This window comes from Bos taurus, chromosome 26 (assembly GCF_002263795.3).
Source record: "Bos taurus isolate L1 Dominette 01449 registration number 42190680 breed Hereford chromosome 26, ARS-UCD2.0, whole genome shotgun sequence".
In the NCBI taxonomy this organism is placed as follows: domain Eukaryota; kingdom Metazoa; phylum Chordata; class Mammalia; order Artiodactyla; family Bovidae; genus Bos; species Bos taurus.
This window is the reverse complement of record NC_037353.1, coordinates 50,093,479-50,117,033: the sequence shown is the minus strand read 5'-3', so window position 1 is coordinate 50,117,033 and position 23,555 is coordinate 50,093,479. Positions and strand designations below refer to the sequence as shown.

The following is a 23,555-nucleotide window of genomic DNA, read 5'->3' as shown; positions in this document are numbered from 1 at the left end:
GGCCTAGCATAGAAGAGAAAGATAAAAAATATTCCCAGGCTTGTCCACCCCTCGAAGGATATGCTCCTAGGTGTTAACACAAAAGGGGAGAGAATTGTACAAGGAACACGCGTCCCTCAGCTTGTTGACGCTGCTCTTCTTGGCCTGCCTGTCTCCCCGTGATAAATCTCTCATGAACCCGCCTGGTCATATCCGTCACACCTGCAGGCGATAGTTTTGTACGTACGGGTGCTTTGTGGCCTTTTTTTTTTTTTTTTTGTTATAATAAAAATGAAGGTTTACATAATGAAATAAACTTAGCACAGAAAGCTTGCTTGGAGCAGGGAGTGGCATTCAGTAACAATCCTCAGCTAAGAACAAAAGAAAAAAACAGAACAGATAGATATAGATCTCGTTTCTTAAGCACCTACTGTGTTACCACTGTGCTAAAGAAACCTGTTAGTATCTTTGTTTCAGGTTCATTAAGCTAGCTTATTTAGATGCAGTTGACTTCACTAGTGTCTTATAACTGGTGAAATACCATTTCTTGCGTGTGTGGAGACCAATATCTTGAATTCTAGATGTCCATCTGTGTCTTCATAGCATAATGGGCAAGGGAGCTCTCTGGGGTCTCTTATAAGGTGCTAATCTCATTCATGAGGGCTGCGGCCTCATGACCTAATCACCTCCCATAGGCCCCACCCTCTAATACCATCTCATCAGACTTTAGGATGTCAACAAATGAAATACGGAGGGACACAAACATTCATTCTATAGCAGTGAAAGAAAATAAGACATCAAGATTCCATTTTCAGTCTATTAGGTTGTTTAAAAAAGGGGGCAGTGGTGCTATCTAGCGTTAACAATAGTGTAAACATACAGACCATATCATACTCTGATGAGAGGAAGAAAGGGTAAAGGCTTTGCAGTAGTCCTTCTGGCACAAATTTTAACATTTAAATTATCTTCTCCCCTTTTTGGTCACATTCCTAGAGAATCACACAAGACATATATAGATGCATGGATCGGATAGTTACTGGAGCCTAGATGGTGGTAGGAAAACTTGGGAAGGGAATAGCTAAATCCCATGCACACTGGGATATACCTGTGCAGTGGATTTCTAAAATGAAGAGGAAGTGGAATTAAAATCCACTTAACCAAGTCAACTTGTAATTATTAGACATACAGATACAATATGATCTTCAAAACAGATATTTTTATGAGAGTAAAGCAAGATGGAAAAATTGCAATACTGTGTAGGGTGCACAGAAAGATGTCGGAGGCTGCTTTCCTAATTGATGACTCTGATGGAGGGATCTAGTTTCTTCTGCTGCTAAGTCGCTTCAGTCATGTCCAGTTCTGTGTGACCCCATAGACGGCAGCCCACCAGGCTCCCCCGTCCCTGGAATTCTCCAGGCAAGAACACTGGAGTGGGTTACCATTTCCTTCTCCAATGCATGAAAGTGAAAAGGGAAAGTGAAGTCGCTCAGTCATGTCCGACTCTTAGCGACCCCATGGACTGCAGCCCACCAGGCTCCTCTGTCCATGGGATTTTTCAGTACTGGAAGTACTGGAGTGGGTTGCCATTGCCTTCTCCAATCTAGTTTCTAAGGGCAATGCAAAGGTGAAGGAACGTTTTTTATCTTAATATTTGTTTTTTTCTACCAGGACTATGTAACTGATACTTGTGAAACTTTTAATTTTTAAAAAAAGGGGCCAGGAACACAGGCCAGAGTGCCCAGCTCTGGCCGCCCCGGCCCGCTGCTCCTATGCTGGAGAAGTGGGTCCGCCATCAAGTCCCAGGTGCTCCAGGAGGATGGAGCTGGCTGGGTTTAGACGCCGTCACTGCCACCTGAAGAGGCTGCTTGCTGCGCAGCCATCGGGCCAGCCTCAGGGTCCTGGAGGCTTGTGCCCAGTGTCACCGCCGGCCTGGGCCCTGAGCTGTCTCACTCGCCCTGCCCTCCTTGCACCTTGGCATGAGGTCTCTTTCCAGGGAGGCCCTCCGAGCCCGGCCTCCCCACTCCCTGGCTGACACGTGTGCCTCACGGCCGCTCGGTGTGCCTTCCTCGTTGCCGAGTCGTGGTGCTGGGTCCTGGAGGCAGGGGATGCTCTGATGCCCCACTGGGCTCCTCCAGCCCGGATCCAGGCACTGGCTCCCAGGGCCTCTCAGGGACCTCCCGGGATTCCCTTCACGTCCAAGCCCTGGTCCTGCTGCGTGTGCCCTGGGCCGTCCCTGCGCTGATCAGAGAGTAGGCCCATGGAGCCTGGAGGAGGGGTGTATCTCCTGGAGCAGCTGTTCTTCCTGTTTCCTTCTCCTCCACTCATATGGCCCCAAAGCATTTGCAGGATAAGACATCACTCATGATAAAGCAGGCTTCTCTCCCCACAAAGTCGCCGAGAAGAGGATTCTTCTCTGCAGACCACAAGGGTGGAAGCGCCTGAGTGTTGCCACCATGCCTCTTCTGTTGGCAAGGATAGTGCAGAAATAGTCACAATTCCGAGGTCTGAATGAACCCAGCCAGTCTGCCCCAGTGGAATTAACTGAGAATTCCCAGAGAAGGGACGGCACCGTGAGCATTTGAGAAACATATGCAGCCTTCATCTCATCAATGCCTAGGTTTCCACCTCTGTGTTTTGGAAACCACCCATGCCCAACTTACTTGCACAGCGTGATATTAAGCCACTTGGAGGGTGAGGACTGCTGGAGACCCCACCCCGCCCTCCCAAGGACACTGAGTCTACGTGGTCTCTGATGCACCCCAGAGCCCTCAGCTGAGCGATTTTACTAAGGGTGTGTTCAGTGCATTCTTGTCTCATTGAGCTGATTCCATCCAGCCTTGGTTCTTAGCTATATTCACGTATGAGAATCAGCAAAAACAGTGTGGAAACGGGAGCCCCAGTACTCTGGGTTTTCCCAGGAGACAGAGACGGGGGTGAAGCTGAGACCCTCATCTTACAAGGATTTCAGAAGAAGCCCACATACCCCTCATGAATAGAGAAGACCAATCTGAATGTACTGCTGATGTCATAAAGCAATGCCCGCATTTATGACTCTTGACTTTATAAAGTATGTCGGCAGATTTTATGAGTTACCCATGCTCAAGAGGCTTTGATGGCTAAGCCCATCAGATTTCTAGTTGCTTAAAAATGAGGCTGAAAAAGGTCACCTTTTTCATAGACTGAGTGATTAATAAGAATTTTTATTGCATTTGTTCAATGCTTCAGCTCAGAGATTCATGTGCTTATAGAAAGAGGGAGCTAGGTATGTGGATTTCCAGCAGTTTAAAAAGGGCATGGTTTGGGGTATGCTGTGGGGATTTTGGCTTGGGGAAAGGCCTTCGGTTTTGTGGTTTTGTAATATGTAGGTGGAAGGTTTTGTTTTTGTCTGCTTTCACTAGTATAAACCACAATAGAGGTCTCTTTAAACTTCAGTCTATAAAGGGCAGGATTAATTGAGTAGCAGCTGATTAATTTAACCCTGTCTATTTAGATAAATGCATTAGAGACATTTTATCGAGGGTCTCTTCCTTCTGCAAAATAGCCCTTGGGAAGTGGCTTTCCCAGAGGCCGGGAAAGAAAGACTGTTCCATAACCTTGAATTTGCATTCAGACACTGTCGGGCCCCTCTGCAGGGGAACCCTGGCCAGCTTTGCAGCTGCGGCAGCCTTGGGGAGACTGACTGGCACAGTGGCCAGCCCTGCAGCTGAGCCCCCTGGACTTTGCATCTGAGTCTGTGTTGGAAAGAGGAATTCACAATCCACACACCCGCCCTGGCTGAGCCACAGGGCTCTCTCTCTGCGCTGAGTTGTTGGTGCAAAGGCAGCCCAGATGAGGAGAGGCTCTTCCCCTGGTGCCCTCCTGCCAGCGCGGCGGCCGTGCCTTCTCCCTTCTCCCAGGTGGGGGACAGGAGCACCTCCCCGTGGCTGGCGTCTAGTGCCCCTCTGCCCAGATGCGTAGGTGGTGTTGCCTGAAGCTGGAGTGGCCGCTGGGCCAGGACTCGGGGAAGGGCTCGGTCCCCCTCATGTGCAGGTATACATCCGGGTTGAGATGGCACTGGAGGCAAAGCGCCTGAGTCGTGGCTCTGGAGTCCTGGAGACTGGCAGGAGCTTCCCCATGAGACGGATCCTTGCTCCTTAGGAAGCTTACCCGTTTCGTGTTCCTATGGCAACTCTTCAAAGTCTCACCAGGCACATGCCACTAATAAAATAAGGTTGTGCCATCGAAGGAGTGCACGTTCTTTATAGGAAAGATGCAAAATTCAAAGAACAGAAATGAAAATCACCTGAAGTCCTAAGACACAGTTATTGCCATCAATGCATCCCTTTCCTTCTAGTCTTTTTATCCTAGAAACAGATTTTAAGGCAATAGCAAAATCAAACATTCGTATTATGTAGTACAATACATATCATACGGTATAGTTATATAGTATAACCGGGACTGAACCGTGGTTAGACGTGGCTGAACCAACGTTTTATTTATTTGTCTATTAACTCGGCTGTGCTGGGCCTTCACTGCCTGCAGGCTTTCTCTAGCCGCGGTGCGAGGCTGCTTATCGCGGCCCCTCTCGTTGCAGAGCACAGGCTGTAGGGTGCCGGGGGCCTCAGTACTTGCGGTTTGAGGGCTCTAGAGCCCAGGCTGAGCAGCTGCGGCACCGTGGGGCTTCGCTGCTCCTCGGCACGCGCCGTCTTCCCTGACCAGGGATCAAACCCGTGTCCCCTGCATTGGCAGGCAGATTCTTCACCACTGGACCGCCAGGGAAGTCCCATTTGTTTTTAAAAGATAGGTAATTTGATAAGGTTCAACCTAATTTATACATTTGTATACAATTTCTCCTTTGAAGCAGTTTTAAAATATTATTATAAACCTTGGGAAACATTTTTGATGAGGATATAATTGTCGGTTCATTGTCCATTCAAAGCGCCCTCATTTTCATTCATTTAGTCTCTGCCCAATTTTGCTAGTTTAAATAGTATTCCGATGACCATACTGATGCATGAATGTTGGTTTATGTGTGTGGGGGGTTGCTTCCTGCGTGCCGTCAACATCTGACCTGTGTTATCAAATTGTTTTGGAAAAAGTTGTTTTCACACAGTGTATTCTCCCAGCAGTGTTTGAAAGTTCCTGAAAATTTGTTTTCTCAGCACGTTCCACCACCACTGAATAGTAAGAAGTATAGATATTTACTACTTATTATTTTTTGAATCTCATGGTTCCTTCCCTTTGATTTGTGTTTTCTCTCAGCTTTTGTGCTGTGGTTCTTTCCTGAATTAACTGCCACAGCTTTTGGTGATTCCACTCCGCAGATATTACTGTGGTCACCTCTCTGTTAGTGATTAGACAGCGGTCTAACAAGAAGATGACCCGAGGGGCGGGGCACATGGACCACCCACTCTAAGCTTAAGATGGGAGTATAACTAGCCGTAGTGTGAAAACCAAGTTAGGTGAGATATTATGGAATAACAGTGCAACATTTTATTTACTGATCAAAATACACACACACACATACACACATAATACAGAAAGTGGTAGAACACTCTGAGCACTGGGAGATGGGGTGAGTCAGTCAGTTCAGTCACTCAGTCGTGTCCGACTCTTTGCGACCCCATGAATCACAGCACACCATCTTCCGAAGTTCACTCAGACTCACGTCCATTGAGTCAGTGATGCCATCCAGCCATCTCATCCTCTGTCGTCCCCTTCTCCTCCTGCCCCCAATCCCTCCCAGCATCAGAGTCTTTTCCAATGAGTCAACTCTTCGCATGAGGTGGCCAAAGTACTGGAGTTTCAGCTTCAGCATCAGTCCCTCCACTGAACACCCAGGACTGGATCTCCTTGCAGTCCAAGGGACTCTCAAGAGTCTTCTCCAACACCACAGTTCAAAAGCATCAAGTCTTCAGCGCTCAGCCTTCTTCACAGTCCAACTCTCACATCCATACATGACCATAGGAAAAACCATAGCCTTGACTAGACGGACCTTTGTTGGCAAAGTAATGTCTCTGCTTTTGAATATGCTGTCTAGTTTGGAGATGGGGTAGAAGTCAACAAGTCCCAGAGTCTGGGGGCGGGCACCAACCCCTCTGAAATTTCGGGATTCACCTGGGGGTCACCTGGCTCACGAGACCTCTCCACAGGCCGACCATTCCCTCTAAATTTAAGGTTGGAGCATCGCCAGGGGCAACACTGCACCAGGGAGGGGTGGGTCAGGAGGAAACCCCCCGCTTCCTGCCCCGTGATTGGATGAATCACAGGCGGGCCCCGGCAGGTCCTATGTGCTCCTCCAGGGTTCCCCTGAGGGGTGGCTCCTGGGGGACCTGCTCTCTCCTGCATCACCCTCAGCCCGTCTCCTTCCCCGCGTCGGTGGCCTGTATGCCTGGAATTACCTCCCAAACGTCAAGACGACCCTGCGTCTGGGCAGGCTGAGCTCAGAGCATGGCCTGCTTGCTGCATCCTGTGGTCTGCCCGCCTGGAGCTGCCTTGAATTGTCAGGAACTCCAGAGCCAGAAATAGAAGACACAGCTGTGCGTTCCAGGAAATTGGATAAAGAGGGTAATGGTGTGAGTGCTAATTGCAAGGAACACGCCGTCTGTCATCCGCAGAGCCGCAGGCAGCAAGGAGGACGGAGCAGAGGCCCAGAGGAAGGGAGGGCGGGCGGACAGGGCGCGTGTGCACACCCGACCTTCAGGGTCAGGGCTGGGTGGGGGTGCTGAGGGCAGCCCTGCAGGGAGGGGAGGCGTGGAGTGCGCTGCTGACAGAGGTGGTGGTCTTGGGACCAGGCTGGGGGCTGGAGGTGGAGAGCCAGGAGGGCACCCCTGCCAGGCAGGCAGGCGGTGGCCCCCGACCCCCGGTAGGGGTGGACTCCGTTCCACGATGTGGAGCCGCCGTCTTAGCCTGGGGACTGCTCCCCCGCCAGGGTCCACGCGGCGGCTCCTTCCCTGTGCCTGTTCTGAACGACAAGCTCTGGTGTCGGCCCTTGTAGAAATGGCAGGGAGCGCAGTTCAGACACTAAGGATGAGTCGGGGCCGGGGAGAGTCTGCTGGCAGATTGCTGGGAGGAAGGAAGGGCCTGGCCACCAGCCCAGCCCAGGGGACTGCTGCCCGAGCTCTCCTGGTTCCCAAACGATGGCGATACTCCAGGATGTGCTCCAGGGGGAGGTCAAATAAAGACGTGTGTGAGCGCTAGCCAGAGCCCTAACCTGGCGGCGTGGGCCATGTCCACACGCACTCGCACCAGCACGGAGCACCGACCTTCGCCCGTGGCAGGGTGTCACCCGGCGTCAGCACCCTGAGGTGTTCAGATGCTTCTGGGAGTATGTTGCCGACTGTCAGGAGATGATGTGAACATCACAGAACACAGCCCAGGAGGGGAGACGGAACCACCCCAGACCCAGCCAGGCTGCAGGGAAGGACTGACTTCCACAGGAGAGGGTCTAAAATGGGCTGAAGAATCCCACTATCCAGGACCAAAACACATGTGAAATGCCATAGTATCAAAGGGAGGTCTGTTAGGCAGATGAGGGATGAAGACCAAGGTGGAGAATGAAGGCCACGTTGGAGGCAAGAGGGTGCATTCGTCTCAGGGACCTGCTGCGTGGGCACATCCCGACAGTGGTCCCAGGACTCCCACCCCGGGACACCCATCCCAAATGACCCCGTCCCTTGAGGGGGCTGCCCTGGGAATAGGATGGAGGCGTTCCCCTGTGATGCTGTGATAGTGTGTTACGTAAGATGAGGCCTCATATATAGAGATTCTCCCACCGGTTTCCAGTAAGGTGCCCTGTTGCAGAAGGGGCCACGACAGGGAATTTGGGGACTCCTGGGAGCGGAGAATGGCTCCCCACTGGCCTGCAGCAAGAAAGGGGAGGCCTTGGCCCTGTCCCACAGAATAAGTGTACCAGGACATGCCTGCAGAGATGCAGGCCTGGGGAGGGTGGTCTTCCATTAGGAGTGAGTCTCATGGTTGAGGCAGCAATAGTCATCAGGGTCCTTTGGGAAGAGTGGGTCTGGTGGACAAGGCTGTGCCCCACTGCAGGCACTGCCATACCCCGTTTCACACTTGACTGTCCAGCCTGCCCATCGGCTCCAGCCTCGGTCACGGGCCCCGTGCCCGGGCTGCCCTCCCCAGCACTGCACCCTCCTCCGCACGTCAGAGCATGCGCTGGCATGGCTGTCAGGTTACGTGACGACGTCTGTCTTCTCATCACAAATTAGTCTTTGTGGAAATGACTCTTCTTCCTTGCATGTTGTTCAGTTGCTCAGGCATGTCTAAGTCGTGTCCGACTCTGACCCCATGGACTGCGGCATGCCAGGCCTCCCTGTCCCTCACCATCTCCCAGAGTTTGCCCAAGTTCGTGTCCTTTGAGTCGGTGACGCCATCCAACCGTCTCATCCACTATTGCCCCCTTCTCCTTCCGCCCTCAATCTTTCCCAGCATCAGGGGCTTTTCCAAGGAGTTGACTCTTCACATCAGGTGACCAAAGCATTGGAGCTTCAGCTTCAGCATCAGTCCTTCCAATGAATAATCAGGGTTGATTTCCTTTAGGAATGACTGGTTTGATCTCCTTGCCTTGTATATAGATTGTAATTTCCTAATTTCCTTTGGAGCCAAGGATGATATCTCTCTCTCTCTCTCTCTCTTATATATATATATATATATATGTATATTTTTTTTTAAGTTTAGTTTGTTATATATCTAGAACTCCAAAAATTCTCATCACACTCGTGGAGTCAGTTATGTGATACCAGTTCTTAATAATCACCTGCCTTTTGTACAGAGCTGGAACCTTGAAGGGGTTTTCAGGGCTCTGTGTGATGGACTGACCCCATCTGACTGGGCTGAATTGAAGGTGACCATCCCTTCTCTCATGTCCACCTTAATGCTCACATGGTCAAGCATCAGCTGTAGCCAAACAGAGGGACCATTCTGCCCTGATGTTCTTCTGGAGTCCCCCCACCCCCTCACCCAGCCATGACATGTCAATACTTCACCATGTTCTTAATCAATTGAGAAAGATCCCTGGGTAGAGCTTGGTTCACCCTGCCCAAAAAAGAGCTCATGAGTTTTAAAAAGAATTTTGATTTTTATTATTGAATACAGAAACTGTAAATTTAGAAAATCTTTACAATGTTCCAAGCAAGTGAAAGTTGCTCAGCCATGTCTGACTCTTTGTGACCCCATGGACTATACAGTCCATGGACTTCTCCAGACCAGAATACTGGAGTGGGTAGCCTTTCCCTTCTCCAGGGCATTTTCCCAACCCAGGGATGGAATTCAGATCTCCTGCATTGCAGGAGGATTCTTTACCAGCTGAGCCACAAGGGAAGCCCGTTCCAAGCAAAGCCCATGTCTATCGAAATAGTATCTCTACCAGCCATACTGTAACCTGCTCAGAAGTAGGAGCGGGTGGGCCTTGTTTGTGAAACCTGCCCATCAGCTTCTCCTCTCCACTGCGCTGAGTCCATCCCTGGCCCGGGCCCCTGGGCGCACATCGAATCTGGCTTTTCCCATTACTCTCAGAACAAACCCCTGGTTCCTGAGGAGGCCGGCGAGTGTCCCCACATCCACTCAGGCCGTCTCTCCCACTTCTTCCCAGCTCTGCACAGCCTCCCACATCCCCCTGAGACCCCCACATTCCCGCAGTCCCCGAAGCCTGGCCTCCGCACCACGAACAGCCCCTGCTGCACACCCTCCCAGGCCCCTCCATGGGCCAGGTCCTGACACCACCTGCCCTGGAGACAGCTCCCCCCAGGCCGATAGGGGCCCTTCTCTGTGCCCTTGGCTCCTGGGCACATCTCTTTGTACCCAGAAGGACACTCATGCCCCCAGGAGATCCTGAATTCACTTTCTGTCTCATCCCCCGCCAACCTCTCAAGGTCAGTGGCCTTGATTTATTTTCTCTGAACCCATAGCGCCCAGCAAGGGGCCTAAGACATAGCCAATATTTAGTCAATGTTTTTAAGTGAATAAATTATTTTTGGATGACTTAAAAGTTTTACTGCCTCATCAGCTGAGAATCTGGAAGTCACAACCTCTCAGCAGCAATGAGCTGCTCCCCTGGATCTCAAGTCCCAACACCTTCTCCGATAAGAGGGACCAGGGCTTCTCAGAGAATGCTGATTCTAGGGCCAACACAGGAGAGATAGGAGATCATCCTGGAGCATCTTCCAGGGCCCAGAAAACGGAACAGTGGGGATACGCTCCCAGGGCACGGGAGGCCAACAACAGCCAACCTGCAGCAATCTGAGCACAAACCAGCAGTCAGATTAGATTCCAACCCCAAGCGTGAAGTACATATCCATGAGTTTAAACTGACACAAACAGATGGCTGAACTAAGAAGTGAATGTGGGAGAATGGATAAATCCCCACCCAGAAGGATTCCAAGGCACTTGTACAGATTCTTCCGTATCAGGAGGTGGGTCAGGCCCCTCAAGTGGCATCATCGACTCAATGGACACGAGTTGGAGCAGCTCTGGGAGATAAGGAAGGACAGGGAAACCTGGAGTGTTGCAGTCCATGGGGCCACAGAGTCAGACGCGACCGAGCGACAGCGGGACAGGCACACAGAGACCGCCTCCAAAGGGGACAACATGACTCAGGGAAAAAGAGATGCAGAGAAGAGAGACCCCGGCCAGGCGGCCAACGTCAGCACCAGCTGTGGTGCATCACGTCGGCAGTATGGACCTTGACAGGAAGCGCACGTTACTCTGGGGTCTTCCTCCCCAAACCCACAGTGGAACTGTGAGGAAAGCTGGGACAAAACCCAGCAGAGGGGCATCTCATGGAACACCTGACTGGCTCCCCTCAGAGCTGTCAAGGTCATCCAGACCAAGGAGAGTGAGAAGCTGTGTCACCCCTGAGAGCCCGAGGAGATGTGAGAGTCCGTGTGGTGTGTGCCCTGGGGGGATCCCAGGACAGAAAAATAATTAGGCAAAGACTAAAGAAACTGAGTAAGGCGCAGACTCCTGTTAACAGTCGTGCTGCGATGTCAGCGAGATAGTAAGCCGGGGGTGGGCTGGAGGCTGACTTCATCGTGTTCTCGCAAGTTCTGTGTAAATCTAAGCTGCTATAAGATAAGGCAGTTTGGTTAAAAAGCTACCTACCTGAAAAAGGTTTAAATGTTGATTAAAAATCAATTAAAATTATGCCAAATTCTGACTAATTACAAGACGCTGCCCTCCGTTAAGGCCTGTGGCATCCTGAAAATTCTTACAAGTATAATTTCTCTTCTCAAGATGTGACATTTGAGAATGTCTCAGACTCACAGATACAATCAGGGCTTTAGATCAGGGCACTTGGTCCTGGAAGATATCCAGGGAAGACATAGTGTCATGAGTCTAGAAATTAAATTTTCTTATGCTCGAAAAATTGATTTTCTTAAAAGTTTGACAAGTCAAACACTTTTAAACGCCGCTGCGTCCCCAAACCCGTGGTTCCTCAGGGCTGTTTCTCACCATCGACCAGTTCGTTGTGACTCAGGCTCAGCATTAGATGTTAAAAGCAACTCTATTGAATATCTTTCTTCAGGTGTCAGCGTTTTCTACCTGGGAGAAAGAATTACACAAAATTGTGTTTGATCCACGCTATCTCCTGCTGAACTCGGAGGAGCGGAAACAGGTAAGGTGGTGGGAGGCACGCTGACAGACTCGAGAGATGAGGCTTTGAACTGATGCTCCGTCCAGAGGTTTCTGTGGACAAGCGGGTGCCTGGTGTCCTCGCTGTGTCTGTGGGGAAGCTGTGAGGTTGAGTGATAGCCTGTGAGCTGTGAAGGGAAAGTGCCCTGGGTGCAGAGGGGGCTTACCCTTGTTCCTGCTCTTGGCGAAATGTCTGGTCATGACCCCCAGAGACAATACTCATATTCGAAGGTAAAAACTCAGTTTGGGGGCGTGTTAACCATATCCTAGATGACTGTATTAAAAAACGTAAGATCCAGTGTAAGAACAGTGACATAGGAGAGATCCAGGGAACACAGGAACAGAAGTAAAGGATGGACGCTTCTAGAAAACAGATCCCCAGAAATGCAAGAATGGGTTGCAGGTAGCTGGCCTGGAGGTCATTTTAAATGGGTAGCTGGTAGGAGTCTACCCTGGCGTGTCGACCAGTCCCATCAGGGACCCAGAGCCACTTCCAGGGTTAGACAGACAGACGATGGCTGTGCGGGCTGGTGGGGAGGCCTGAGTTCTCACAGCTCCACTGATGTCTGTGGCTCCCGGAGCACATACAGCCAAGAAGGGCCCTGAGAGAAGTTCCAGAAGGATTCCGGTTCTGCTTCTGCATCTCTGGTTCCATCCCAACCGGGCTTCTCCCCCAGACTTCCAAGTGCAGAGGGGATGCCTGTGGAGAGTGGGTGACCGGGAGCCACCCCGGGAAGCAGAAGCCCCTCGAGGGCCCTCTCAGGCAGGGAGCTGGCATCACGGGCCATCAGAAGCATCCGTCTGATTTCAGATGTGGGGTCCTGGAAAGCCAGAGCCAGGAGGACAGAAAGTGCGGCTTTGTTTTCAATTCTATCATCAGCTCATGAAGTTCCCTTAGGGTGCAGACCAGGGGCTCAAGAGAAGGCACTCGGGGAGGGGCTTACTTGGAGTCTGGACGTTTTATATCTATTTTCCCCTCAGCTGAGAAAACCGGGCGACTTTAATCATTGGTAACATCACCCCCTTTGGTTGCAGTATTAGAAATCAGAAAGCTCACTCTCCAACCATGACCACATATGGTGAGAAGCTCGTTTAATTTGGTGACAGGATCACTTTAAGCCATAACTGATAACACTCAGCACAGCTGCCAATGGCGTCTCAATGACCGTCGAGGTCAACGCTGTTGCCTCCAGTCCATGGATGTTTTCAGAGGCCATCAGCCCCTTAAAGGAAGCTGAAGAAGTAAGACTCTCCTCCGCTGATGGTTTGATGTTTACCTGTCTCTCAGAAGGCAGGGTGCTCAGGGCCTGTTTGCTTGCTGGATGGACTGGGCTCCCTGGCCGAGTGGGGACTCCTGCCTGCTGTCTTGAGTCTGGAGGGGTGGTCATGATACGAGAAGCACCCTCAGTAGCAGCCAGGCTGGATTCCCGCAGCCCTGGTCAGAGAGGCAGGCTCTGATGGGAGGGGCTCGGGTGCCAGGATGCACCGGGGGCGGACAGACCAGACTAGATGAACGGTCTGCTCACGCCGAGTCCACCCTTTGCGTGGAGCTCGCAGGCATCTTTGTGAAATCACCAGGGGGCACGTCGGGCCCTCTGACGTTCACACGGCACACAGGAGGGGCTCATCCCGCAGTGTGGTCCCCGAGCCCCACGAGGAGGAGGAGGAAGCCAGCTCCCCGTAGTTGACGTCCTTCAGCACCAGAGAGCCTCAGAGGGAACCCGGCACTGTCAGAGAGACCCACCTCCCGGCAAAGCGGCATATTGTCATTTCTCAGAGGCGCAGAGCTGAAGCAGAGCTGATGAAGGAGACGGTATTTGGGGCCCATTCAGAAAACACGGTCCTGTTTATGAATGGATCTGGCTGGAAGCAGCGGTCCTGGACTCTGCGGGGACCCACTGTCCCTTAGTGTTTCGCGGCAAAAGCCAAGGCTCAGTGTGTTCATTGCATCCATCCCTCTGTGGGGGGCTGCAGGGGAGTGGTGAAGGGGCCTGACAGAGAGCAGGGCTCTGGGGAGCGCGTGTCAGAACTGTTTCTATGGCAACAAATGGCAATCCATCTTATTTCACCGAAACACACCATGACAAGATAATGGCCAGTGGTCTGTCTTTTAAAAAGTCATGCCCCACTTTGAATAAGACTAGTGTAATTTGTTAAACAGGAGGAAAAAAACCTGTTACATTAAATTATAGCGGCATAAATAAAGCACAAGAGCAAAGGCAGCGGAGAGAGCGGGAGCTGATTAGAGGGTAAATGGTTCCAGGCGGCAGAGAAGCAGGTCTTTCTCCAGCTCTGACCACTGCCAGCCAGGGTGTCTATCCAGATTTAAAATTAATAGAGCAAAACTCTGACTAATGATGGAGCCCCACGCTTGTATTTGGATAATAACCCTGCATTCACCTTTTTTATTAGCTGAAATTGTTAGAGAACTGGAGAGCTTACGTTACCATTTGCCTTGATACGTATATGCACCCTCTCCATCTAAGTCCTGTTCGTGAATATTTTATTTTGCTGATGATTCTTCTGGAGGTGAGAAGCATTTTGGATTTATAGTCCCAGAAAGGCTGCCAGGACTGCAATGGAATCTGAAGCCATCAGGCAGAGCCAAGGAGACACACTCTGCCCGGGGAACAATGGGGGCTGTGACTCACCATGTGGTCACTTCCGGCTCTGTGTCCTCAGGAGGATCCTTGGGAGGAGCACAGGAGACTCACTGAACTCTTGGTTCAAATTCCAGGATCTGCAAAGGCCACTGATTGGGTTGGCACACAATTGCTATTTATTGGCCTAATAGGACCCAATGTGAGCTTTTATTAATCTTTTTTATTTATGTCCACATACACATCTAAATTTCCCATGCAGTGATGGGACCAGAAGCCATATCTTTGTTTTCTGAATGTTGAGTTTTAAGCCAGCTTTTTCACTCTCCTCTTTCACTTTCATCAAGAGGTTCTTTAGTCCTTCTTCACTTTCTGCCATAAGGGTGTTGTCATCTGCATATCTGAGGTTATTGGTATTTCTCCTGGCAACCTTGATTCCAGCTTGTGCTTCATCCAGCCTGACATTTCGCATGATGTACTCTGCATATAAGTTAAATAAGCAGGGTGACAATATGCAGCCCTGACGTACTCCTTTCCCGATTTGGAACCAGTCTGTTGTTGCATGTCCAGTTCTAACTGTTGCTTCTTGACCTGCACACAGATTTCTCAGGAGACAGGTCAGGTAGTCTGGTACTCTTTAAGAATTTTCCACGGTTTGCTGCGATCCACACAGTCAAACACTTTGGTGTGGTCAATAAAGCAAAAGTAGATGTTTTTCTGGAACTCTCTTGCTTTTTTGATGATCCAACTGATGTTGGCAATTTGATCTCTGGTACCTCTGTCTTTTCTAAATCCAACTTGAACATCCAGAAGTTCATGGCAAATAGATGGGGAAACAATGGAAACAGTGAGAGACTTTATTTTGGGGGGCTCCAAAATCACTGCATATAGTGACTACAGCCATGAAATTAAAAGACACTTGCTCCTTGGAAGAAAAGCTATGACCTACCTATATAGCATATTCAAAAGCAGAGACCTTACTTTGCCAACAAAGTCCATCTAATCAAAGCTATGGTTTTTTCCAGTAGTAATGTATGGACGTGAGAGTTGGACTAATAAGAAAGCTGAGCGCCGAAGAATTGGTGCTTTCGAACTGTGGTGTTGGAGAAGACTCTTAGGGTCCCTTGGACTGCAAAGAGCTCCAATCAGTCCATCCTAAAGGAAATCAGTCCTGAATATTCATTGGAAGGACTGATGCTAAAGCTGAAACTCCAATACTTTGGCCACCTGATGTGAAGAGGTTACTCATTGGAAAAGACCCTGATGCTGGGAAAGATTGAAGGCAGGAGGAAAGGGGATGACAGAGGATGAGATGGTTGGATGACATTACTGACTCAGTGGACATGAGTTTGAGCAAGTTCCGGGAGCTGGTGATGGACAGGGAGGCCTGGTGTGCTGTACTCCATGGAGTCGCAAAGAGTCGGACACGACTGAGCAACTGAACTGAACTGAACAACCCGTCTAAATGACCTCTAGTATATCCTCCTTTTAATGACCTTGAAGCTTGGAGAGCACCGGGAATGACACAGCTGTCTCCACCTCCTTTGGCCCTCGTCTGCAGCTGACAATTTTCTGATATTACGACAGGGAGCGGCCTTAATCCAAGCACTGCTGCAAAGAGGGAGTCCCTGGTGGCATTGTGTTATGTCAGCTGCTGGTTCCTGAGAGAAACCTCCCCAAAGTTGTGGGTGGATTTGCCTACCAGATGATGCCCATGGCCTTTTAGGTGAAGGGGCAGGTTTCCCTGTTGAGGGAGCCTTCAGGCCCACTTCTCATCAAGCTGGGGGTGGGAGTGCAGGACCCAAGGGTCAGGGCTCCTCACTGGGCATTTCCATAACACCCAGGAGAGGCTCACCTCATCTGCAGGAGTCCTGGGGAACCAGGCCCCCCTTCACAAGGGGCTTCTGGGAGCCTCAAGGTGGGGAAGTGAGAGATGCTGGGTTGACTTTCTTTTCACAAGTTCAAAGTCATTTTGGAGACTCAAATGCCAGTTACGTTGCCCTGGGGATTGCTAGAACAAATTGCATACTCTCCTGTGTCGTGGTACTGCTGGCTGGGATGTGAGAGTTGGTGAGAAAACTCACACGGTAAGGGAAGCTCCAGGCATTCCAAAGAGAGATACTGAGGCCCTGGAGCTGGGTTTCTAAACTGCCCTCTGCCCCCACTGCCTCTAGAGAGCACCCCTGAGTCATTCCAGGGATTTCTAAGCAAGCTGACTCAGTGTTTGACCGCAGATCGCACCTGCAGACGGAGCGCACTGGTCTCTGGGAGAGCAGGTGTGACTGTGGAGACACTGGGTGTCATGGAGAGACCGTGATGGAAGGCTCTGGCTTGTAGCTCCAGCAGCTGTGAAAAAGACAGGCTTAGCTCAGATCCTCGCTGTTTTCCTGTTGGGTGTGAAGCCCGAGATTTCATTTCTGATGTGCAGTCTTGTAATACTTCTCTTTTGTGTGTGTCTTAAGATATTTGAGCAGTTCGTCAAGACAAGAATAAAAGAAGAATACAAGGAAAAGAAAAGCAAATTGCTGCTAGCCAAAGAAGAATTCAAAAAGCTTCTAGAGGAATCCAAACTGTCACCCAGGTATGGAGAGAGAGTTAACATCAGGCAATTTCTGGGGCTGGAAATTTACCGCATTTTGTGAGAGGATGTTTTAAAATCAGTGTGGGTTACATCCGGTGACCTGTGTTCCGTCGAGCATGTAATTTTGGAGAAGGAAGGCCTTCTCCCTGTGCTGTTCATGAATGGACCTCGCAGCCCTGCTTCGAGGTGCTTCCTACCTCGCAGCACCCGGCAATGGGGGTGCTGTCTGCTGACCAAGGGCACCCTGGCCATTTTGTCCACCCTGCATGATGGTTTTCAACCTGTCAGCAGCCCAGACTCCAAGGCCAAAATAACTCATCAATAGGTCAGCCCTCATTAGATTGGTCCAAGTCCTGATCAAATGATGTGAGAGTGAAAATCCAAAATAACATACAACAGCAAAATAAACTCCACCAGCCTGGGTTCCACACTCCTGGGCAGCTGTCCAGAGTGTAATATGAAGATGGTCCTACACGGGCCAAAGGGAGGAGTGAACTTGGCCATCAAATTCACCTAAGATAATCAGGCATTATGTCTGAGAAATAAAACAAGCTGATATGAAAATGATGTTAGAAATAAAATAATGCATAAACTTAACTCTTCTCAAAATTAACTTTAATTGACTGACATTTAAAAATTAACGTGCATATACTACTTTTAATTATAAAACTATACATTTTATGAGTAAAAAATGATTAATTTTGATTTGTCCTAATTTTCAATTAGGACATTATTTTTTAATGGACATTTGTGCATTTTTATTTTTAATAATAATGCTGATAGTGTACATTTTTAATAGTGCTTAAGGAGAAAGCAATGGCACCCCACTCCAGTACTCTTGCCTGGAAAATCCCATGGATGGAGGAGCCTGGTAGGCTGCAGTCCATGGGGTCACTAGGAGTCGGACACAACTGAGCGACTTCACTTTCACGTGTCACTTTCATGCATTGGAGAAGGAAATGGCAACCCACTCCAGTGTTCTTGCCTGGAGAATCCCAGGGACTGGGGAGCTGGTGGGCTGCCGCCTATGGGGTCGCACAGAGTCGGACACGACTGAAGCGACTTAGCAGCAGTAGCAGCAGCAGATCATATTTAATTGGGCATTAATTGACATTTGCTTTCTGTGCAGATGTTGGCATCTACATTTTGACCAGTAACTGGCTAACTCACTTGGTCAATAATTGGATAATGTGATTTTGTATTGGTTATATAGCCCTCCCCTAGTGCCTCAGATGGTAAAGAATCTGCCTGCAATGCAGGATACCCAGGTTCGATCCCTGGGTCAGAAAGATCCCCTGGAGAAGGAAAGGGCTACCCACTCCAGTATTCTTGCCTGGCGAATTCCATGGGCAGAGGAACCTGGTGGGCTACAGTCCATGGGGTCACAAAGAGTCAGACACGACTGAGTGACTAACATTTTCACTTCACTATGGGTCCTCAGAAAACTTCTCAGCTGTTTAGAGGGTAGGTACTTCCTGAATGAATTAGCCCCATCGCCAAATGCTAACCTTGAAAAGTAAATGTGGGTCTAATGATTTGTAAATCGCGGTTTTCTACGGGAACGCTGGGTTCAGGCCATGGATTTGCCCCATCATGGCCCCACCATCCTAGTCAGTGACCCCGGGTCGGGGGTTGGTTCTGGAGCTCCTGCATCAGTGCAGAGCAGCCTTGCCCGTCCTTGGTCCTGGCCCTGGGTCAGGCCCTGGACCTTCACAGCTCACGTGTCTCCATCTGAGGGGATGAGTTGCCCTGCTTCACTGGCCTCTAGGAGGACGGCGTGTGGGGCAGACCAGGCAAGATGCGCAGTGCCCGGCAGGTCCTTCAGACTGTCGTCCTTACCACTGCGCTGGCCTCAAGGACAGTTAGCTCATGGTGTCTGTCCATCCACTGCCAAGATGCTAACCATAAGCCAGTGTGTCTCCCCGTACCGTGAACTATCATGAATGCAAAGGAGAAACATTCAGGCTGTATTTGACAATTAGGAAGATCACACACACAGAGAAGGAAAATCAGTGCTATAAATGGATATACTCTTTGTTGAAATTAGATCTAATTCCTGCCACTTTTTAGAAGTGTACACTGGCATGCAATACTTTTGTAATTACAAAGCTGGCTTGCGTTTCACAGGCAGCCAATTCTGGGACGTTTCAAACCCTTTCCAGATCCTCTTCACGTTCTCTTCCTGCCATTCACAGGTGTCCTAGCGGCAGCAGGCCGTTCTTGCTGCTGCCCTCTGGCCCAGCGCAGGCGTCCCGAGGACCCTTGGTGACACCTTCCCATCATCCTGGCTCCCATCCTGACCACAGGGATAGTCCAGGGCCCGCTCCCAGCCCTGCCCAGCTCTCAAGGTCTGGGGGCAGGGAGAGGAGCCTCGGGGGAACATCCCTGTGGGCTGTGGGACCAGCACTCTGGCCGGATCAGCCTCCTCCTTCTGTGGACAGCCAAGTCCCTGCCAGGGAAAGGAAGCCGCAGTGCTAGTTGCTCAGAGAACTTCCTCAGGCTCACTGGACTGTCCACCAGGGTCAACAGTAAGGCAGGCTGCCCCCTCGAGATGGCTAACAGCTCACAGAGTTTTGATTCGTTTTTCTTTTCAGGGATGCTTCTTTTCAGAGGTGCCCGAAATAGGATTTCTCTAGAAGGGTCTCTGCCCAGCCCCCTATTGAAAATGCTCAGGCTCCCTCTAGACACCCCAAGATGACAAGCACCCCGTGACTCAGCGCCTCACTTTCCTCATGCAGACGGGTGATGGAAGTACAAATAAGTGTGTTAGTCCAGGACCAGGCAATTGTGAAATCATGGAAGGAATGGAGGGAGGAAGGGAGGGAGGGAAAGCAAGAAGGGAGAATGCTGGCAACCAGAGAGAAGTGCTTTCTGTCTAGGAAGCCTGGGAGCAAGCGGGGTTCTGGAACATTCCCGGAGAACCCGAGTTCTCGAGGAGGTGTGAGACACCTTGTTAGTGAGACACAGTCACAGTTGTCGCAGCAGCTTAGTCACGTCTGACTTTCCCACCCCGTGCAATGCAGCCCATCTCTGCCCACGGGACTTCCCAGGCAAGAATACTGGACGGGTTGCCATTTCCTTCTCCAGGGGATCTTCCTGACCTGCACCTCCTGTGTCTCCTGCATTGCAGGCAGATTCTTTACTGGGGAAGCCAATAAGGGTCTACTAATTATTGGTCTTGTCTCTTAACAGCCGTGTCAATATAATCTTGTTATTCATGTATTAAAGGTAAAGAATCTGCCTGCAATGTGGGAGACCTGGGTTCGATTCCTGGGTTGGGAAGATCACTTGACGGAGGACTTGGCAACCCATTCCAGTATTCTTGCCTAGAGAACCCCCATGAACAGAGGAGCCTGGTGGGCTACACAGTCCAGGGAGTCGCAAAGAGTCGGACACGACTGATAGACTAAGCATAGCACGTTAAGTTATAAGAATTCAATGCAACAATGAAATCTCTGCAATAAAAAATGAAATTGTCCGCAAAGAGAAACTGGAGGAAGAGGTCTCCCCCAGCACAGGGTGCGTGAGTTTCTCACACACTCTGGGCCCTTCCTGCAGCTCCAGGTACAGCTCTTGCAGGAGCCCCAGGCAGGAGGCAGATAGCCAGTGTCCAGGCACCCGGCTACCCAGGGCCCTTGCCCCCTGGAGCTGTCAAAACCCTTGGCTTCAAGCTCATGGCTGGGAGAAGAGGCAGCTCTAGGGACCAGGTCCTGGCCGAGGTTCCACTTGTCCCTGCAAGGCTGCATCCACTCCCGCCCTGTGAGCTTCCCTGGCCCCTCAGGCCTGGCCTGGCTGGGATCTCTGAGCTCCTTACAGGTGCCTCCCTGACCTGGCGATCACAGGTTCAGTGAGTCAGTATTCGGGTGCTAAGCACATGCCACTGGGCTTAGACCGTCAAGAGGCTCCATAGAAACAAAGCAGGTAACGCGCTTCCACTCGCAGGGAGAGGCCAGTTGAGTCGCACGACTGAGGCTCTTCAAGATGACATCTGTGGTGAGGGCCGTGAGAGGGAGCCTCTCTGTGCACGGGAAGGTGCTAGAGCCTGGGTTCCCGGAAGCCGATCCTTTGATCTGCACCTTGGCTGTCTGGGGCCAGGGTCCTGAGTTCCCGAGCTCCTCGGGACTCGCCGTGGGGAGTGGCTGCCGTCTGGTGGCTGCCAGCTGGCAGGGGTTCTTTCCTTCCTGAGCTCACTGTCCGTGGGGGCTGCAATCGCTGGTGCCTGTGACATCCTTTGTTTACTGATGTGGCAGGAAATGTCCCGCTGCTCACTTCTAGTGAGGAGAGCTCTGAAGGATGAGTGGGGAAAGGAGGGAAGGGTGTGCCAGGGGATGGAACAGCATATGCGAAGCCCAAGGCAAGCAGGAGTGTGCTGAGAGCACAGGGAGCAAGAAGACGTGTGTGGCCGGAGAAGTGCCTGTGGGCGCTGGGGGCTCGGAGTGACGGGGCCCAGGAGGGACGCGAAGCCAGGCTCGGGCCCAGAGGGCAGCCGGGTGCAGAGACAGGCACCTGTGTGAGTTAACGTGGCTCGGGCTTCAGCCGGGCCTGTGGGAAGTGATGCCCAGTATGGGGAGCAGGCAGGTGGTGTCGGAGGCCCAGTGGCCGTTCCCTCTGCCCATCCACCTGCCGAGCGTCCTGCTCCTGGGACCCTGGGCTCAGGAAGGAGGTGCTCAGAGCCCCAGGAGCCGCTCTCCTCCAGGAAAGCCCTCAGGATGCCTTTTGTCTTCCAGGACCACATTTAAGGAGTTTGCTGAGAAGTACGGCCGGGATCAGAGGTTTCGACTCGTCCAAAAGCGGAAGGACCAGGAGCATTTTTTCAACCAGTTCATCCTTATTCTCAAGAAGCGGGACAAGGAAAACAGACTCAGGCTCCGGAAGATGAGATGAGATTGTGAGGACGCGATCAGGCTGAGCGTCCGAGCGTCAGGGCGGAGGTGGAGGAGGCGTGGGGGCGGGAGCCCGCGGGGCCGTGGGCTTCATTCTCCCAGGATTACTGTTTCATATTGAAGCTCCCTTTGGTACAGCCTTCTGAGTTTGATGCATTTCTTATTGCCATGATATGTCGCTCCCTGAAGTGTTTTACTTATGCAGATTACTTGTAAGATAGACAGACTCTAAGTCTGCCGCAGGTTTGCACCTCAGCGGAAAGAGGCACCGACTCTAACCCCCTCAAGGTGTTTTCATCAGTCGAGCCAATTATCCGAAACTTTTCTGGAAACCTTTGTGAGTTCCTTCCATCCCTCAGGAGTTCCATGGTGTTGGGACTCCCCGACTTGGGTCCCGGGTCTCAGTCTAGTTTTCTGAGTAGTAGCATAGGCTGTTCATCATCACAGTGACACCTGTGACCATCAGACACATGGACCACGGACCGCCTGCAGGTCGAAGGGTGATCGCCCACCCTCTCCCCGGGGAGTGTTGGGCCTGGAGAAGGGGGCTGCACTGTCTGTGGGAGGTCCTCCTTAAAAAAGAATTATTTTGTACAAAATCATCTTATGAATATTTGAGTTATTTTTCTTGTATGCCCAGAGTTTGCATGAGATTTTTCTCACCATCTTTGTATAAAAAAATTTTAAATTTTTTTGAATTAATAAATATTTTAAACCAGTGTATCTTGTGGCTTAGACTTCCAATCTTAAGCAACAAAAATTGTGGCTTCCCTGGTGGCTCAGATGGTAGAAAACCCGCCTGTAGTGCAGGACACCCAGGTTCGACCCCTGGCTCAGGAAGATCTCCTGGAGAAGGAAATGGCAACCCACTCCAGTATTCTTGCCTGGAGGATCCCATGGATAGAGGAGCCTGGTGGGCTATAGTCCATGGGGTCACAAAGAGTCAGACACAACTGAGCGACTAACACTTTTACTTAAAGATACTCTATTTCAAAAGATTCATAAAAGCATCTGTGATTGCCTGTAAGGGCTGTGAAAGGACTACTCAAAAGGAAGTCTTGCTTTTCAAGCTACCAGTCCTAGGTGGAATCATATTTGATAAAACCTCCTAATTAATCGCATTCTGTGAATTATTGAGCATCTGTTTATTGATTTCAGGTTTATGAAGTGTCTATTCAGATAGCCTGTCTTTGTCCCCAGCACAACCCTGGCAATGTCTCCCACGTAACTTCTTTCTCGTCAGACAATTCCTGAGAAAGAACACTTTGCTGAATGTATTAGGAGGGAACTGGGAAATGTAGGAGCTCCCGGGGAACCCCTGGGATTTCTAGGAAGCTGGAGCCCTCTCCTGCCATCAGCAGCAAGGATCCATCTGCCAAGCCAGCTGCTTGCTTCTGGCTCTGATGAGGGGCTGGGGGCAACCACCTGAGCACCAGCCCCTGAGAGCTGGGCAGCCAGAGCGTCCCCAACGCGCCATCTCTGGTTGGGTTTGAGCGGAGTGCGTCTCAGGAGACATGGCCACAGGGACGGCCCGGCACCCTAGGGGGTGGCTGTCCAGCTGCTCCCATTGGCTTCTCTGGCGTTTGCTCAGCCAGCTGTGCCCTGTCCGTCAGGGTCTGCATCTCTGCACTCATGAGAGGCACGTTCCAGAGATGCTTCTCTGAGCCTGGGGTGTGGGGTGTGGGGGATGGCTGCTCCCTACTCCTGCTATTTCCACGTTCTTCACACAAACGTCTGCAGCCTGATTGCCCTCTGTAAACTGTCGTCTGATCCCCCAGCGCGACACTGGATGTGCCTGGCAGTGTTTCATTTAAAATGGATGACTGCAGCCAAGCCGGGGCCTGAGCCGGTCTGGAGGTGGGAGGGAACCCACGCCCCTTCTGG

At 50.9% G+C, this 23,555-nt stretch overlaps 1 protein-coding gene across 1 annotated transcript in view; it reads left to right on the top strand.

The window, feature by feature from the left end:
- Positions 1–22,390, top strand: part of TCERG1L (transcription elongation regulator 1 like) — a 478,247-nt gene extending 455,857 nt beyond the window's left edge. Inside the window, exons 7-9 of the mRNA XM_024985954.2 lie at positions 11,501–11,590; positions 16,670–16,788; positions 21,516–22,390. Of these exons, the coding sequence (XP_024841722.1) occupies positions 11,501–11,590; positions 16,670–16,788; positions 21,516–21,672 (366 nt within the window). The 3' untranslated portion in view covers positions 21,673–22,390. The remainder of the gene's footprint in view (positions 1–11,500; positions 11,591–16,669; positions 16,789–21,515) is intronic.
- The last annotated feature ends 1,165 nt before the right edge of the window (positions 22,391–23,555 follow it).